We start from the raw sequence: 19,816 nt of genomic DNA, 5'->3' as shown, positions 1-19,816 counted from the left end.
TGATAAATCTTAGATCTCTGTCTCCAGAAGCAGGCTACAAAAGAGGGAGGTTCGGCTAGGAAGACTTGCCTTGAAAGGTCCTCTCCCTGCCTCTGTATTCAAGAAAACCAAAGCAGAGAGGTGCAAGCAATTATGGCTACACTTCAATTCCACAAACATCACAATTAAGAATGGAAAATTTTTGTTTATCCGTTTGTATATGTGTGTGTTGGTGATAGAGCGGGCATTTAAGTTATCCTTTTCATTGACTACACGGTTTAAATTCATCAGACATTGATTCCACTTTCACTTTGCCTGGGTATCCCTAATTCAGGATACATTTTCAACAGCCTTAACCTCTTCAAATTGAAGAGAAGAATCAGTATTATTATTAAGTTCAAATCAAGTCTTGTTTTATCTCATTTTATTTTTAATGTACCTTTTCTCTAAACACTGATGTGGCAAAGATATTAGAAAATGCAATTCTTACAATTTAGTATCTAACTACACTTTTAATAAGCTCTCCACTCTTCCCCATGTACTCTTCATTAGACATTTGTTCTCAACTTTAAAATCATAGATACCAAAATATAACGCTTAAAGAGAGCAAGTGCCCAATCCAATAATTTGATGGGTGAGGGCATTGAAGCCCAGAGAAGGGTAAGTCATTTGTTCCCAATATCTTAAATAAATAAAAAGGAAGATGACCAGTTGACAATTCCCACTCATGTTCAAGGACAGAGATCCAGGATCACAAGGTATAATTAAATTGTGCTACATTGTTGCCTCCTCATTTAGGAATCTCAGAAAATTCTTACTTTGAATCAGTCAGTGATTTCTTTTTCAGGTACCTTGAGCTTTGTCTTCAAGGGCTGTCACAAGATATCCTAGTATTGTATCACACAAAGACTATTTAGCTAGTTCAAGAAATGAGACCAGGCAAGGGAGCCTAGCTCTTTCCCCGTATCCAGTAAACATGGTCCACCCATTAGAAGTTGTTTAGAATTGAGACTTTTGACTCTCTCTGATTTTGATTTGTGCATGAATAAATTGCTGTGTTAAGACAGCTTTCCTAGCTATTAGTAAGATTTTTTTTGCATATTTTATAGTGAAATATTAAAAGTGCAGACTTGTTTATTTCACGACCTTTTATCCTCCTATAATTTTCTTGTGGACACAAATGACTTCTTTGTCTCTCTCTCTCTCCAGTGACCAAAAGAATATCTAGTGCAAAGTAGGTACTCAAAAAACATTTTTTGAATAATGATTCCAGCAACCTAGTACATGAGTGTTACAGAATGACCTAACATATGGGCTCAGTCAATCAAAATCAAGGGCTACTTCTTTTTATTCGGCTCTCACAGCCCTTTTGCATCTGCCTTCTCAGCATTTCCCAAACTTTAGTCATTCTCATCCTGCCTTCATAATTTTGCCTTGTCAACTACCTATATTAGTATTATTTAAATGGCCTCACTCTTAAAAGGAATTTATCACTACTGTATCTTGAAGTCCAACAACACTTGCTCTAAGTACTCCTAACAATAAATTCACAACTATTAAAGTTTTAAAATGTTTACCTATATACTCTCTAAATTCATGGGGTATGTGCATACACTTTGGGAAACAGCTATATATTATTTATTCAGTATTTTTCAACAACCCTCTGAGATAGATAAGGCAGAACAAATCTTGAGCCCAAAGAATTGAGATGGCAGCCCAGGCAAGATGGCAGTCAGATAAAAGGAACCATGACCTGGAAGTCAGGTCTACTGACCCTTCAACTAATGCTCTTTCCTCTGCTCCCCAGATCCTTGTTTCTCCAAGCATGACTGATAATCCAGAAGTGTGTCAGTATGCCTTGGAGGCTTTTAAAAGAAATACAGAAGCTCAGGACCCACTCCAGGCCTACTCACTCAGAATTTGCATTTTAACGAGATACCAGTTGATTCAGGTACACGTTACCGTTACCGTTACTGTTGGAGAAGTCCTGGTCTAAATCAATGGTTCTCTAACTTGGCAGCCCATTAGAACCTTTTGTGGAGACATAAGAAATACTGATGCCTTGGCTCAAATTCCTAGATATTCCAATAAAAGTGTATGGGGTTTAGCCTGGGCCTAGGTATTTTTTTAAAAACTCCTCAATTTTTAAAAAGATGGCAGGCTACAAGTTAGAAAAGTCTGTACAGCCAAATTTAAGGGATCTAGATCAGTGGTTCTAGAATTTAACTGCCACAGAATCATCTGGAGGGCTTGTTAAACCACAGAGAGTCTGGCCCCATTCCCAGAGTTTCTGGTTCAGGAGGTCCTGGCGGAACCTGAAAATTTACATTTCTAACAGGTTCCGTATTGATGCTGCTAACCCCAGACCACATTTTGAAAATCCCTGCTAGCTAGATGGACCATACAAGATCAGTGCTCAAACTCATTCCAAGAACTTTTCTAGCCCCATATACAAGCTGTAATAGAAGCAAATGTCTTAAAAGTGAAAGGAGCTGAATTATAAAATATTAAGGTATACAGAGCCAGGCATTTGTGGGGATTTATCTCTCCTGTGTAGAACCTAAGAGGTGGGGTGCCTGATGCAGAATTCAAAACCCTCTGTCCTCAGGAAAACCCTCTGTACCTTTGAGATCCCTTCCGTTTGTGCATCCTGGCTGTTGGAGTGCAGTTTTTTCCACGGCAAGATGGTGTCTCTGCCTCTCCTTCCCATCTCCATGCTGTCCTTTCATTCTTTGGTGTGGAGGCTCTGATCATCCAACTTTCAGGTCTCTTTCAGAGGGAATTATTCCATATATAGCTGTAGATTTCTTAAGTCCAAAGGAGGAGGTGAGTTCAGGTTCTTCCTACTCCACCATTTTGAACTCAATCAAAAAAAGGAAAAAAAAAAAGTAAAGTATTTCATCTGTGCTCTCCTGTAGCCATATTTCTCTCAATGTAAAAAATGTCATTAGATCCCAGATTGCTTGTTTTTGTTCTCAGAAATTAACTTGCACCAAAACAAGTTCTAAACATAAGTTGTAAAAATAACCTGGGAAACAGCCCTGGAAAAGCCCTGAGGAAGTCAGGCTCAGGGTTCCAGCCCAGGTGGGCAGGCTATAGCCACACTGTGTGAAGGACGCCCCCTGGAGTTCTGGGGCAGGTGGTTCCCAGGCTCTGACATTTGGCTGAAACCAAGGCTCCTTGTTTTCCCCTCAAGAAGCCACCCCAAACTGCTCTGTGGAATCCCCTGAAATCAGTGTTACCACTAAGACAGCATATTTGCCTGAAAGTTTTATGCCTTTCATTCAGATTGATTATATAGCAACAAAGAAAAAAAACTAATGACTAAAAAATTCCTCTCTTTTAAAAGCATACTCAATTCAGTACATTACCATTACTGGTCTGTGCAAAGCCACTCTCTTGTTTTATTTTTTTTTCCTCTTATTTCTGATACCCATACCCATCCTCCCTACCTCTTAGACAATCTCTCTAGTAGGTTAGCTATATGTCTTTATATATCTCTATAGAAATAGGCAGGGACGTTTTGTGTGCGTAAGTGGCTTTAAATTACATAACGACATCATATTATAAATCCCGTGCTTATTGTTGCACTCATCATCATGTTTTTAAGACCTACCCATGTTGTTTTTTGTCCATCTAGGATGCACTCACCACATTCTGCTTATTAAGAAGTAGTCTTTGCCCGTCTGTTTCTCACGCTGAAATCAGCATGATTTTGAGTTAGAATATTTCAGACTAAGCAAAACCGTTTGCTGGAATTAATCTAACACCAGGTGCATTTATCCCTCTTTGAGGACTGTAACTAATTCCTTTCCGTTCCATGTGGCCGCACTTGCTAGCTGGTATCACAGGTGTCTTCTTTAAAAAGAAAAAGATTTTGTCCCTTGGTTTTCTGGCAGTCCCTGCCCGATTGTTTTATGATTTTTTTTATTGTTGTTGTTCTTTCTCACGAAGTTGTTGTTCTTTCTCATGAAGTTCACACCAAAAAGCACAGAGATGGACTCCTCCAAGAGAGAAGTCTATCATCTAAGATTTACCCTTGTTTAAACAAGATCATTCCAACCTATGGAAGAGTTTTTTTTTCTTTTAAATAAGAAAAGTTATCTCAATCTTAGATTACAGGTTTTAGATCCCTCCCCGTCCCCCCGCCCCCAAATAGCCAAATTGCTTATCAGAGAGTGTCCTGCTCTTACTCTTTCTTTCCCCATTTGCAGATGCAAGTAATAAATCCAAACCAAATTCTCTCTCCCAAGAGATAAACTCCCACCAATATCCATGAGGAGGGGACTGGCTCATATAATAACACTTAATTAAAATGTATAATTTCCACATGTATATGAACAATAAAAAGAATGCTTTCTTCGGGCCCAATCTTTCAAAATATGTGAAACCACATTTTTTAATCAACTGTACCCCATAGAGCAATAAATACAAGATACTGAGATTTAAAATGTAAGTAATACTTTCCTAGACCTCAAGATTCTAGGATGAGCACTTCACGAATTTGTAATAATATTTAAAATAACTACTGTGTATGCCAGGCACTATATTAAACATTATTATTTATGTGATCTCCATTTAATCCTCATAAGCCTATGACACAGATTTTTTTTTTAGTGCTGTTTTAAAGATAAAAGACCTAAGACTCAGAGATAAAACAAAAGGAAAACTTTAATCCCATTATGCAAGATTAGCGATTTCCTTTAAGCCAAAAAATACTCTCTATCTATCTCCCTTCTCCTAAAAGAAACACTCTGTTTCTGCCTCAAGAGCCCATCCTCCTGACTTCAGCCAACATCTGGAATCCTCTATCTGTGCTGACCCCCTCCGTGTTCTCTCCTCCCTTCTCCCCTAAACTCCTTGCAGTCTCAATGCCTCTCACAGCAGTGACGCAAACAGCCATTTCCTTGGTCCATAACCAACTCAGACTTTGAACAGCCTTGAACCTTTGGCTACTGCTCCTCCTTTAAATCCTCTCCTGTCTTGATTTCTCTGGCACTAGATGCTCTCAATCTCTTCTGTCTCTTTTCATATCCTCCTGCCAATTCCTCTTCCTTTGCCACCCTGATACATCCAGATACACAGCACAGTTCCTGCCTCGGATTCTTTCCTAATTTTTTCTAACTGGTGTCCCACGAGCCCCCGTTGTCCCCAGACTGGAGCCTATGTTCCCTTCTGCCCATGTATCCTTAGCTTCTGCCACCAGTGGTTATCCGAAGTGCCTGCTTATTCTGCAAACTCTGCCTGCTACACGATTTCCCAATATTGCCCATTTATTACTGCGTGATCCTGGGCCTCAGTTTCCTCTACCCACTAGTACCCCTTTCCTAGTTGTGACAATCAAAATGCCTGCACACAGCATGATTCCACATATGCGAGTTACCTAGAGCAGTCAAATTCATAGAGACAGAAAGTAGAATGGTGGTTGTCAGGGTCTGGGGGGAGGAGGGAATGGAAAGTCACTGTTTATGGGTGCAGAGTTTCAGTTTTACAAGATGAGAAGAGTTCTGTAGATGAATGGTGATGATGGAAGTGCAACAGTATAAATGTACTTTATGCCATTGAACCATAAACTTAAAAATGGTCAAAATGGTAAATTTTGTTATGTGTGTTTTGCCACAATTTTTAAAAATGGAGTAAAAAAATGTCTTCAGACAGTGCCAAATGTTCATTGAGGGGCAAAATTGTCCCTGGTTGAGAGTCACTGTTCAAGATAGTGACAACTCATTGAAATGTGGGCTCTGCTCTGTTTTACACCACCAAAGGTTAGAATTTCAACTCTTCTGAAGTGATTTTTACCTACTCTGAGTGTAAACAGATTTAGAAAAGGCTCCTCTTTTTGGACCCCAAACTAACGTGATAGAAATAAGCCCTATGAAAAAATCTTAAACTGTATAAAGCTTTCTCTTTCATTTGATAAACAGGATACCCTAGGAATTCCATTTGGAATAATTATTCCTAAAACCTCCTGGTTCCTCACATAGACCCTAAGGTTAAGGGGCAAAGCCACGTGGATGGAAAAGGTAGAGTAGTGGGGCTTGTGACTGTCATTCAGCAAGTGTTTGTGGTTTCCCTTCTTGATTTCATCTTGAGAAGCATTTCTCAAGCCTAAGGAATATATTAAAGCCAACATAGGGGTATAAATGGTGATTGGCTCTTCTCTCCATGAATTGAATTCCATGCTGACACCGAAGCAGCAGAGGGCTTCTTACATCTACCTCCACCACCACCACCCTGCCCGAGTTATCTCAGAGAATCCTCTTTATATCTCAACACTGGGGCAACATTTTTACCCCTCCGTCCTTCTCCACTATGACTCCTCCAGACCGCCACGGTCTAGGACCATCACACAGAGGGCAACAACAGCACTGAGTGAAGACTTCATCTCCAAGTCAGGGGCTGGTGCCCTTGATTGCAGGGCTTCTCTCTCGGACCTTCATGGACATTCTCCAGGTTACAGTGAAACTGCTCCCCCAAATCTCTGTAATAGGCATGAATAGATTACCCTCCTCTTCTTGGTTCCCATGACCAAGATCCTTAACTAATCCTCTATCCACAAAGTAAAGCTAGTTTCTCAAGCTGTTGTTTCAGCTGCTCATTTCAACATCTGCTCTTGATTCGCTTACTGAACACCTTCAACATGCACGAAGCTGCGTTGTCACGCTTCATCCTGCTCGGCTTGTTGCCCCCTCCACCCTCAAATACATCTGCATCTGTAAATCACCTACTCCCCACCCCCAACCCAGTTCTGCATGCTGTTGATCCATCCACCTGTGCTCCAGCCCCCAGCCCCTCAGGAGCTTGCACCATCAATTACTTGCTCTTAGAATCTTTATCCTCTCCAACCCAGGGATCCTTTATTTATGCAACAGAGTGACATGTTTAAGCTTCTCCCATCTTGGAAAAAAAAAAAAAATCCTCCCTTTATCCCTGTCTCCCTTTTGAGCTTCTTAAAACAAAATCTACAATCTTTGTTGCTACTATCTACCCCTGTACTGGGTTGATCAGTGTCCCTCCCAAAATTTGTGTCCTTCCCAGGAACCCCAGAATGCGATTTTATTTGGAAAGGGGCTGTTGCAGATGTAATTAGTTATGAGAAGGGTCCAATATAACTGGTATCTTTATAAGAAGAAATACAGGACACACAGAAAACTCAAAGTGACAACAGAGGCACGGATTGGGGTGATGTATCTATAAACCAAGGAAAGCCAAGAATTGCCAGCGATACCAGAAGCTAAGAGAAAGGCGTGAAACAGATCCTTCCCTAGAGCCTTCAGAGAGAGCATAGCCCTTCTGACACCTCGATTTTGGACTTCTAGCCTCCAGGAATAAGGAGAAAATAATTTATGTTGTATTAGGCCACCCAGTTTGATGTACATTGTTATGGAAGCCCGAGGAAATCAACATACCCCTTAAGTCATCACAATTTCCCTTCTGGTTCCAAGATTCTTCTGTATATGACTTGCTAGAGCCAAATCCACTCTTTATTTTATTTGACCTTTCTGGCCTCATGCTCCTCATTTATTCCTGTTGCTGTTCTTCTTCTGTATCTGTAAGGTCACTGGCCCTTGGTTCTCTTCTCAGACCCCTTCACTGCCTCCTATTCATGCAGCCGCCTATTGAACAGTGGTATTGCTGGGTTCATCCCCACCTTCTCTTACTCTATGCCCCACTCTGATCTCATCCAACTACCAGCCCTCCTACCACCTGCATGCTGATGACTCCCCAAGCCTCCTAGCCCAAACTTCTCTCCTAAGTTCTAGTTTTGAATTTCCTCATGCTGGTACAAACACCTGAAATACTACATGGAAGTCATCATCTAGCACCTCTCCTCTTATAAACTGTGTGTCCCTGCAGGGGCGCAGTCAGACACTTGGCATCTTCCTGTACTCCTCCTGCACCCTTCAGTGGGGTCACGAAGGCCAAAGGACTCTCTCTACCTGTGAGGGTCTGAGGAATCCACCCTCTCCTATCCATCCTTACTACTGCTGTAGTTTTAGCTCAGAAATCCTTCTTAAATCCCACTTGAATGCTGCTCTTGAGCTTTCTATTATCACCTTAAGATAAGTCACTTCTGTGCTTCAAATGCTTCAGAGCCTCTTGGTTGCCTGCAGGACAATTTCTTTAGCACACCTTGGCTTGGTACAATAAAGCTTCTTAGCACCTGGCTCTCAGGAGTTTAGAGTGAAGGGACTCTGGATTCAATTCCGGGATATACCACATACTTGCTTTGTAGCCTTGGACAAGGTACTTTACCAAGGTACTATGCCTCCTACTAGATTCCTCACCTTTAAAATGGGGATAATAATAGTACCTACCTCACTGGGTTGTTGCAAAGATTAAATGAGCTAATATGTTTACATTGCTCAGAACTGCATCCAGCATGTGGTAAGTGAGCACTAAATATTAACTGCTATTGTTATAAGTACTTACCGCCTTCCCTCCCAGCTCCACATGTACATTGTTCTCTAGCCAATCAGAATCACTCTCTAATCACACTCTGTGTCCCCCTGGCTCTGAGCCTCAATATACACTCTTTGGAATACGTTTTCCCTCTCACCTCTTGTCCCTAGGACCCAATGAATATACTTCAATACTCATCTCCTCTGTGAAGCTGCCTTAACTCCCCTCCCTGGTGTTACACATGCTCTTCATTGGGCCTTCTTCTGTTCCTCATGCTCTCCTCTTTAGAGCACAGATGACTCTGGATTATAACAAACTGTCTCCTGTCTCTCTGTCAGCTCCTTCAGGTGAGGACTTTGCCTTCTTAATCCTGTCAATGCTAGCACCTGGCAAAAATCAGGCTCAATAAGGGCTGTAGAATTAATGAGTTGTATAAGGACACAGAATTGAGGTGGGATGCAAACACGTCCCAGGCTGCCTGGGATAGTCTGGTTTAGGCCATGGTCCTGATACAATTATTAACAGCACTCTTCTTCACTCTCGAAAGTGTCTCCATATGCACAATAAATTACAAAGTCACTCTAGGTATTAGAGCTGTGGTTCTCACCCTATCAGACCCATGCTCCCTTCATTTAACACATGCCCATGGGCTGCATGTGTACGGCCTGTGAGCTAAGAATGGGTTTACACTTTTAAAAGGTTGAGAAGAAGAGAAGGAGGGAGAAGAGGGAGAGAAGGAAAGAGGAAGAGGAGAAGAACAAGAACAAGAAAAACAAGAACATAAAAATCAAGAAAACAAGGAAGAGGATGAGAAGGAGAAGAAAAGGGAAAGTAACAGATCATATGTGGCTGACAATGCCTAAAATATTGACCCTTATTCTAGATGCCAGAGGACGAGGGATATCATACGGTCCATTACCGCCATTAAGTTATTAAACATAACTTAATGGGGAATATATCTGTTAGGATTCAATCACACAAGCAGAACTACTATAAGTGGTACGTAATGAGGGATTATAGAGATTAGACTGTGTAATTGTGAGAACTGGTGAAGAAGTCTGTAGCAGGCGGATGCTTTGTGTCTGTTGGTGGCTGGAAGTCACTGCACATCGACAGGACCATCAGCCAGGAAAAAAAAGCTACACATGAAGTGGGGAAAAGCAAGGAAAAACTGGAACCCACCAAAACCAAGAGGAGCCCATGAAGACAAACTAGAGCCTATGTCTGCCTCTCACCACCTCCAATCTCATTGATGAGAATGACCTGAAGAAGCTGGCGGTCTTTGCCACAGAGCTGCATGTTCTGTCCCTCCTACATGCTCTCACACACCATGGGCTTACCCAGCACTGTGCCTAACACAAAAACCTGTAGTTGCCTGCTTCCCTGTCTGTTTCTTTGGCTGGACTCTGAGCCCTGGTGGTGGGGGCTACATCTGTCTTGTCATTAGATCCCTTGTTCCCAGCATGCTACTTAACACAGAGTAATTGCTTAATCACTATTTTCTGGATGAATGAGTAAAAACTACATATAAATAACGAGTAAAAATTAAGCTGGGCAGAAATGAAACAGGTGATTCATTCAAGAGAAAGATGTTCCTGTTATATTCTACATGTGCTAATTCCAACGTTAGAGGTGTTGTGATTACTTCATGTTATCTGCCGTTCTACAGTGGTAACTGGCTGTAATCCATTAATTGTAGACACCACTGCATTCAGACCAGCCTTCAATGGTCCGCAAGAGCAATTCTCTATGCAAACAAGGAGAGCACACCCAGAGGGTATGTACTTCACTAAGCTGGTCCTTGGGACGTGATGGTGCATGTGCTTGCCCCTCACACCAGAAGGCTGAAACCTGCACTGAAGACCTTCTGGCAGGAAAGAAACAGCATGCCCTGTACACCACCCATGTGTGGCAGGATATCAAGGATGCCCACCATGTGAAGACTGACCAGGACATGAGAAAAAGGATGTCAGGCAAGATTCCACCAAGATTCCACTTAGAGACACATCATAGTAATTATCATCATTAAATAATAGCTGATATCTATAGAACATTTAGGCCATGCCATTCACTGTGCTAAGCATTTCACATGCATTATTTCAGGTTAACCCCCACAATGAAATCTATAGTTATCACCACTGTATAGATGGGGAAATTGAAGCTTTGAGAGGTTAAGTTATTTGCCCAAGATCTCAGCTGGTAAGAGGCAGAACTGGAATGCAAAACAACACACATTTCATCCAGAAAGCTAACTCCTCACTGCCATCTATCCTTGGAAACTAGACTAGTCTCTGAGAAAACATGGATCTAGGTTTTATTTTAACAAACAAAAGCTGTTTCTTTACAGTAGGTATCTACATAGTTTTAGTAAATAATGGAAATATGTTCCAAGATTAAAGTTTCAAAGCTACTGAATGCCATACATAATAGATATCTTTGTATATATTATATACAGATACGCTATATGACATTATATTAAGTGCTGAACATAATGAATCAGGAAATTCAAGCAAAAAAACAACAACAACCACCCAACAGCATTATATAAAACATCAGCTGCTTACCAAACAGGCATTAAATGGTTAAGAAATGTGACCTATTAATGAAGGTATACAAATACAGCCTTACCTAAAACTTCTATTCTAAATGAATAATACTTTTTAAACAATCTTAGTAATTTGAATAAGTTGAAATCCATCTAAAATTAAATCAAAGCCCAATATATGTAACACATTTTTATACACATCACTATAACAGATATAACAGACTCAAATTAATTTCACAAGTATTTTTGGCAATGTGCTGAGAATTGTGGGAGATGTAGAGATAAATAAGACTTGGTCTTTACCTTCACAGGAACTCCAGAGAGGGAGGTACATGGAAATCTTGGCAAATAACTGCAGAATGAGACAAATAAGATAATAAGCCCAATGCACAACAGAAAAATGGAAATGAAAATTTTACTTAGTGTACATACTCATTAAAGTAATAAGGAATCTAAATAAAGTTGGCTACTTTCAATTTTTTTAAAAAACATATTTCTTATATTCAAGTGAAATTTTTTCTGTCCAATCTAATTTTTTTCATATCCTCAGTCCCTTTTATTTGAGGTTATCCTAAAATGATTTTTTTTCTCATAAGCGTAGAATTTGTGTTATTACTCTACCCTTGATCCTCACTGAATATTACCACATTTTAGCTTTTTCATTTTAAAATACAAAACAAAAACAATAAAAAAATCTACGATTTTGGAACTTTGGCAATTTTTTTAAGGTATAAAGAGCTTCATTCTTGCCAATGTAAGACTAGCTTTAAATCTTTAGATGAAATATTTGATTGGTAATTCTATATTTCTATAAGTACGTGGACTATAGCAATCTAGTCTTAAAAGTTGTAAGAAAGCAGTATATTTACCTTTAGGAAGACTTCACATAAGTTTTCCCAGACTCATCCTTGCCCTAATAAAAATCTGTCTTTTCAACCGTTGATGCTTCATGGTATCTTGACTACTCCTTGCCTGTATTATTATTTGCTAATATTCATAAGTCTAAATAAACAACCTTATCCCTGTAAATATCTTACCATAAAAATATTGCCGGTAGCCACAAAATCCAGAATGTCAAATTCTTCAAGACAAACGGTCCAGTTTCTTCAACAACAACAAAAATGCATTAAAAAAGGACTGGGAAAAAAAATTTAAAAAGACATGAGACCATATTAATCAAACATAATATGTTGACCTTATTTGCATTCTAATTCAAACAAAACAACTAAACAATAGGTTTTGAAACATATAAGGATATTTAAATATTGTCTGGATGAATTGATGTTATTAATGAATTATTTAGGTGTGATAATGGTATTATGGTTACATTGATGGGATTCTTATCTTTTAGAGAAATGTCCAAAAATATTTGTGAATGAACTGATAGGATATCTGGGATTTAATTCAAAATAATCCAGTGGGGAGAGGACTGTCAGAGGATAAAGATGAAAAAAGGTTGACCTAGCCTAGAGGAACCTAGAGGTTAATTATACTATCTCTCTACCTTTGCATATGTTTGGAAGTTTCCATTCTATTAAAACTTAAAATTTAAGAGAAAAAAACTGCCTGTAATATGCCATAATCTCTTATACAACAGGTACCTTGGACAACACAACAATAGTCACCTTAATTTTAAGAATGATTAGTCATAAATATGGTTTTAAATATATATAGCTAGAGATAGTAAAATTACAGTATCTGGGGAAAAAAAGGGAAATCTCTTATGCTTAATTTAATTTCATTGTTCTCCTTGCCTGGATTTGGGAATATAAACTACTTCGATAGCTGAATAAATCATAACTATCCCAAAATATTCTTTATTAGTGATCTCAATAAACATACTCCTGCATTCTAAGAATAAGAAAATGAAGTTTATATCCAATTATTTCTTTTATAAGCATTCGTTTTAACATATACACCTTGATTATGTTAAGGTAGTTCAACAACAAGGAACTAGTCTTGAACTGAATTTTAGACTGGATTCCCAAGTCTTTTTTTTCCCCCTATACCTAATTTTCTGGGAATTTGGCAAAGGGAGGTGGTGGCAAATTTCGATAGTATTAGCTATTACCTATTTAAGTTTTTGAACCTGGTGGCATATCTAAAATCAATGAATGCTTAAAACACATTTAAATAATTTCAGTGCTGATATGGGGGAAAAACAGCTATTAAGACTAAACTATTTTTGTAGAAATTACAGGAAGATGGCATTAGCAATTAAAGATTACAATTTAGGCCGGAATCAGATGTTAATGTGGGAAGACATTTCTACACATTCTTCCTAAATACTGGGAGGAATGAGAGTTATGGGTCCCCCACATTTCCAATAAAATGTGGTGAAGGGCAGGTGCAAAATCTTAGAAGACGAAATTTGCTTTATCTTGCTCCCAGCCTTGTAGTTCTTATTGCCATTTTGATTCTATTCTTTTCCTCGTAGTTTCTGCTGTTTCTCTGGATTTTCTACCGTGTTATTGCGTTCCAATCAAATTGAAAGGAGCAGGGGTGTACGGTTTAGGCTGACGGGAGAAGAGAAAGGTTCCTGAACCATTAGCTACAATACACTCCCATGAATAAGCAAGTGCCAAACGTTTCGAATACTCAATGTACATAATATCTGTGCGTATAGAACACTACCGCCCTGCCAGATCGCACCTGCGCGGGCCAGCTGGCATGGACAGGCACCTAGGCTCCAGTCCGAGCGACCCCGGACATCCTCTCTCCTCTGCAGGGGTCCCCACCTCCACGGCCAACCCACGTGCTGACCTGAGGGTGAACAGACCGCTGGTCTTTCCGGGTCCCAGCGCCCTCCACCCTTCCCTAGCTTCTCCCCAGGCCGGTGCCACCCAGCAACCTAGGCACATTACGACTCGTTCACCTGGTCCGGATCCAGTGCCCCGCGCGGGCGCGAAGCGGAGCGCAGGGTCCTTTCGGGAGAGGAATTGGGGACCCGGGCGGCTTCCGCCTGCAGGCGGTCCGGGGTTTGCAGGATCGCCGATGTCTACGTCGAGGGTGCCTGGGTTCCTGGGGACCACGAGGGGAAAGAGAACGAAAATTCTGCAGGGGAGGAGGAACGCACTCTCAGGGATCTTCTGACTCCTCCCTGGCGATCTTAAGTGGAGCCCTCTAGTTCCATGTAGGCCAGGGCATCACCAGGTCCGGTCCCCGCGGCGACCTTCCCACCGCTCCGCGAGGCACTTCCTAGGAAAATGCAGAGCAGAGCCAGGGGCGGAAGGCTGGGGACCTGCCGGCGCGCGAGTGCGTCGGCTCATCCCGGTCTTGGGGCCCTGGTCCCCGTCAGGTCTCGGCCTCTGCGACCCAAAGGAAGGACAGGCAGGAGATGGTCGCAGTGGTTTAAAAACCTGACAGGGCTTGGCCTCTGCCTAAGTACTTAGGCAACTTTCTTACTTTCGCTAAGTCGCAACATTTCATGTTTATATAATGGAGATTCGGTAATGTTTTAGTCTTTGGGTGCTCGGAGGGCTAAAGGGAACATTCAGCGCCTGGCACAGATTGCAGGAATTAACCGTCAGCCGCCATTGTTACTATTAGTGTTATTAGCCCGCAGGGCCAGAGAGAATCTCTTCCCGGTTTCCCGCACTGCCCTCGGCCCAGCCTCCTGAGCCTCCCAGGCCCTCGCCATCCAGTCCAGCCTTTCGACTCTGCTCCCCCGACCGCTCTGGACACATCGAGTCAGCCCAGCCTCGAGAACACGAGCCCGAAGGTCGAAGACGACCCTCAATCCCGTCGTACAACTCGGAAGCAACGGACCCCGCATGCGACGGGTTAAAATGAGGCCGGCCCCTCGGCGAACAGAAGCCGGTGGCTCAGAAGGCTCCCTGATGCTCCTGCGCTGAATCACCGGGATCAGTGCGTCGGCCTCACGCGCTGCGGGGTCGGAACGCGGCCAGGCCTGGTCACAGCGCCCAGCACCACGCGCTCTCCACACATTCCCTCCGCCGGCCGCCCCTGCGCAAGGGGTTTCGGCGCCACCACAACACCCGGGACGCGCCAGCCGGGCCAGCAGTAAGGGCTTGGCAAGTGCTTTGTAGTTACGGGTGGGTTCACGCGGCCCCCACTAAAAGCTGAACCACTCCACGCGGCTGTGGCTGCGGCACTTTGGACCAATGGGCCCTAAACGCCAGATTCCGTCGGAAAGCGTTTAATTCACTTTGGACCAATGGGCCCCAAACGCCAGATTCCGTCGGAAAGCGTTTAATTTACTCTTCCACGGAATAGATTTTTTTTTTTTTTTATAAAGTTATCGTTCGATATAGCGGCATTAGGTAAAAATTAGGAGCTTGGAGGCCGGCTGGGGCCAGGTTCTGCCCCGCAGTCACCCATGTTGGTGGCTGTGCCGGGGCAAAGGGAGAAAAGAAAACTCCAAATTTTCTACGGAGCGCGGGACGCGCCCGGAAAGCCTCGAAGGTCGGCTCCGGGCTCAGCGGTGGGCGCTCCGACGATGTCTGTCGACCGAATAAATGAACCACTGTAGGCCTGGAGATGTTTTCGCACAAAGGGCACGGGGGAGTTGTAATGTGAATGGGACAGTTCTCAACACAAAATTAGGCTCCTTTTTTTCTCGGCTTGTTTTCAAACTCTTCGGTTAGCCCAGATCTGCAGAATTTGTTAAAACAATCTTAAAGCTGAGGTGTTGAGGGTCAGAAAGACTGAGTTCACGAATGGGCAAAGCCCAAGGAAGGAGAGGTGGGTGAAGGGGAAGGAGGTTTGGGGGGTCGTCTGCAGCCCGAGGATATAGGCCTATGTAGGAAATTGGTGATGGATGCCAGACGGCCGAAGGCTACAGGTGAATAGCGGAGGGTAGAATCGGAAGTTCTCTGACCTGGCGCCTACCGGGGGTTGGGCTTGGGAACTTTCCAGAACGTCCCTGGAACCGCAGTACAGCAAACAGGGAGGAGGTGGGGATTGCAGGCTGGACAAGCGTGGGAAGTTCTGAGTGATGGGTGGAGAGAAGAAGCTGGAATAAAAATGGACTAATTAAATAGCTGTAAAAACGCGCGTCTCTACGTCTTCCCTCCCTTCTGAGGAGTTCGTCAGAGCCGGGCAATAACTGAGAGGAAACGACCTTTTCACACCCACGGAGTCGCTTCTTCCAAAGCGGCTCGGAAAGCATTTCTTAAGAAACAAGAGCGTGCTCGGGGCGTGGAGAGGCACAGGGTCTCTAGAAATTTGCTTTGTCTAGTGGAAGTATTTCGTGATGGGCATCTTGGTCTTATTTTCCTCCCACCCAGTCACCTGAAACCTTTCTGGTTGTAAAGTCCTTTCAGAAATTAGTTTTTTTCAAGACAAAAAAAGTTTCTCTCTGTTCTAAAGAAAGAGAATGAGAGCCCTTAGGAGGCTCCTGCTTGGAGAGAGGATTTTTTAAATTGCACATGTCCAGGACATGAATGCTGTATTTGATGTATCTCTTTCCTTTGGGCTCTAGTTTTGAAAATTCTAATGCTTTTTTAAAATTGTCCCCCCTTTCGGAATAAACGTTGGCTACTACATTCCAAATTGATCTGTCTTCCAACTTATTCAAGAGAAAAATCAACGTCTTTGGGAAGATGGAAAATAAATGAAGAATATAGTTTTTCTTCAATTCTTTTATACCATAGGTTCCGTACATACTAAATCTCATGTTTCAAAAGACAAGACTTTTTCAACTTGAAATATTCGGAAGTTTGAAAAGCCATTTTGAAAATCAGTTGTTTCTGATACCTATAATGAATATTGTTGAATTAGGAGCTAGAACTAAGTTTTAAAGTTCTATTTAGAAAGCGAATACCGAGAAATAATATAAAATAAACGATGTCATGCAGCGAGTGATTTAGCACTTTATTCAGTCTATATAAGTAGGTTTAATTTTAACACCTCTCCATGGAAGTTGGCACATCAGACACCTAGATCATAAATAAATGCTCTGAAATTAAAATTCTACTTATACATCGATTTCAGGAAGACATATGAAGGACATGAGCATTTTGCACTGGACTTGGGAATAATACTTGAAGTTTCTAGGGAGTGAAAAAGGGGGAACAGGTTGCACACTGGACGTTATATCTTCTTTGTTTTTCTTTAATACCAGAACAAAATGCCCACTCACTTTAATAATTCTGGAAATGTGCAAATCGGAAAAGCCCTGGAAGCCACAACTGGAGACTGGAAAAAGGCAAGGCTTGACGCCATCGGAAGTTTACTTTCAGGTTGTCTCACAGGAACAGTACCCAACTTTTCCTTTGTAAATAAATGGACTGAAATTAGTGGTTGCTCTGCTGCGGGATGCTGATGCACACGCCTAGTCCGGGCTGTGCAAGGTGGCGGTGCGGAAGGATACGGCGGAGGGGAGAACCGATCTGGGCCTCTCCGCCCTCCAGCGTGGCTCCAGTTCTGACCTGCGGAGTTGGCGCCAGGGCAGGGTGTGGGTGCTACTCAAAAGGCCGACGAGGTCCCCTCTCTGCCCGACTTCAGCCTATCTGCTCCGGGTTGACACGCCAGCAGCGCCGCGGCGGCGGACAGGTGCCGGCCTAGCAGCAAGCCCTTGCTGGCGCAATCTTCCTGCTGCTGGTGTTGCAACATCGTCCGGGCGGCAGCGGCGGCGGCTGACACGTGGAGCAAGGGGGCAGCGGCTTGGGGGTGCAACAGACACGTTGGGCGCTGCAGCAGGTGGCAGTAGCCCCACGCGGTCGGGGATAGACTCTGCGAGTCCTCTCCTCGGACCCCTTGCATGATACTCTCGATGCTGAAGGAGGTGCATCCGCCTCCCCGCCGCCACGCCGGCCCTTTGCCCTCCTCCCACCGCTGGGAGCCCAGTGAGGGCTGAAGTACCGGCAGGGCGCGGTGGGTCACGAGATCTGCGCCTTGAGCTTTCCTCGTCGCCTCAGCGTAGGCGGGGGCGGACAGCAGCAGGTAGCGAAGCGGATGAGGGTGCAGAAGCGCGCACGGGCGACTCACAGGGGCGACCGCGGGGCAGACCCCCGGGGCAGGCTGCGGCGGGGCTGGGGGACCGAGCAGCAGGCCAGGATAGGGGCCGCGCAGGGAGGCGGACGCCGCGGGCAGTGGGTAGGGGTGATGCAGGTGGGCTCCTGGGGGCGGGTGGTGGCGCTTGAAGCGCTTCCTGCGCCGGAGGAAGCTGCCGTTGTCGAACATGTCCTGAGAGGCAGGATCCAGGCTCCAGTAGTTGCCCTTGCCTGGATGGCCGGGCTCGCGGGGAATCTTGACGAAGCAGTCGTTGAGCGAGAGGTTGTGGCGGATGCTGTTCTGCCAGGCCGGGAACTTGCGCCGGTAGTAAGGGAAGCGGCCACTGATGAAGGCGCAGATGCCGCTGAGAGTGAGGCGCTTGTGTGGACTCTGTAGGATGGCCATGGTGATGAGTGCAATGTAGGAGTAGGGGGGCTTCCCCGGCTGCGGGGCGTCCCCAGAGGCTGCCGGAGACCCTGTCGAAGCCGTGAACTTGGTGCCAAACTCAAGGGAGTCGCTCCGGCAGCCGCCGCTCTCCGTGCGCTTGCAGGGCTGCGCGCTCACGCCCTGCCGCGCCCCCTGCGGCTCCGGCTGGTGCAGTGACTCTAGGAGCTGCTGGCTTCCCTCAGCCTCCTCGTCTTCCTCTTCCTCGTTGGCGTCCTCATCTTCCCCCTCTCCAAGGATATCGATCTCACCGTCTTCCCCGTCGGAGCCCCGGAGGCTGCGCGGTGGTGTGGAGCGAAGGCGCTTAGCTCTTGGCAAGTTCATGGAAGAGAAGGTCCTGCAGCCGCTGGAGAGGTGGTGGCCGCTCACCTGGCTCGCAGTGGGCTGGGCTGGAAGCCTGGGTTCAAGACGTTTCAAAAAGTGGGGACGCTCGTGGCGGCCCTTTTAGGCGATCTTCTTGACTTTCGGTTTCTCCTCCTTTACAATACTGCCCAGCAAAGATACGCTTTGCCTTTTATTAAAGCTCCTTCCAGTCCTTGTGTGATGGACTCTCCCACCCCTTTATACCTTCTTCTTGCCCTACCTCTGAGCGCTCCCACCTCCTTGAAATCCAATGATGACGGTTCGCTGTGCATTACTTGACGTGGTAAGAGCCTTCAGCAGCTGCCTCCTTACACCTACCGACCACCAAGGAATATGCGCCACTCCTCAGGTTAGCCAGCCAATCGCGCCCGGAGTTTCACAGGCTCTATTAACGAACTTTTAAAACTGCACATATAAAAAGGGGATAGGAAAATAAGATACCTGGCAATCTGTGGCCACCTCGATATTCAGGTTTCTTTCCTGGAGGATAGAAATGGAGGGGGGTGCACTGACATATATGCACGTAGTGCTTGTAAAAAAAAATGTGTAACAGTAAAAGTATGTTTTTGTGTTTCATAGCTGGTTAATCACCTATTTTCACTGGTGGATTCTGTCCTCATCCAGAATAATGAGCTGAAATATTTTTAATGTTCTAACTATCCCCGAGCTCAGGGATGTGTGAAGGATTGTTTTGTTGTCCCTACTACCTCCACCCCAGCTCCCCCAAAGTGTTCTGACTCCAGGTTTCAGAAAAGGCTGAAATGTCCTGGCATTAAGTTGTGGAAGTTCAGGGTGAAGGGAAAGCAGGAAGGCTAGACAGAAGTCGCCTTATAGCAGCGATTCTCCAACTTTTTGAACATTTAACAGTCACAATATGAAATACATTTTATAAGTTTTGCATATAGTTACATAGCCCAAGTTTCATAAAGCAATATACTTCAGCGTGATCACTGATGATATATATACATGTATGTGTGTGCGTGTATATTTTTTTTAATGGCGAGGACCAACTAAATTGATTTTGCCACATACTAACCAGTATGACCTAGTTGGAAAAATCTTGTTTTCACAAAATGGCCCTACAACTTGAAGGCATGCACCCAGTCTGTGAGGAGCCTCTCTCTC

General features: G+C 44.0%; 1 protein-coding gene across 1 annotated transcript; it reads right to left on the bottom strand.

The window, feature by feature from the left end:
- Positions 1 to 17,357: 17,357 nt before the first annotated feature.
- LOC102888436 (forkhead box protein D4-like 6) lies at positions 17,358 to 19,801 on the bottom strand. Its single transcript, XM_015594442.2, is given in 2 exon segments — positions 17,358 to 17,766; positions 17,768 to 19,801. Coding segments are annotated over 2 exon segments (1,200 nt in total). The 5' UTR covers positions 18,653 to 19,801; the 3' UTR covers positions 17,358 to 17,451.
- Positions 19,802 to 19,816: the final 15 nt, after the last annotated feature.

The sequence above is a fragment of the Pteropus alecto genome, unplaced genomic scaffold, assembly GCF_000325575.1.
Source record: "Pteropus alecto unplaced genomic scaffold, ASM32557v1 scaffold95, whole genome shotgun sequence".
In the NCBI taxonomy this organism is placed as follows: Eukaryota; Metazoa; Chordata; class Mammalia; order Chiroptera; family Pteropodidae; genus Pteropus; species Pteropus alecto.
Note: the sequence above shows the minus strand (reverse complement) of the source record. Positions and strands in the feature narration are given on the sequence as shown.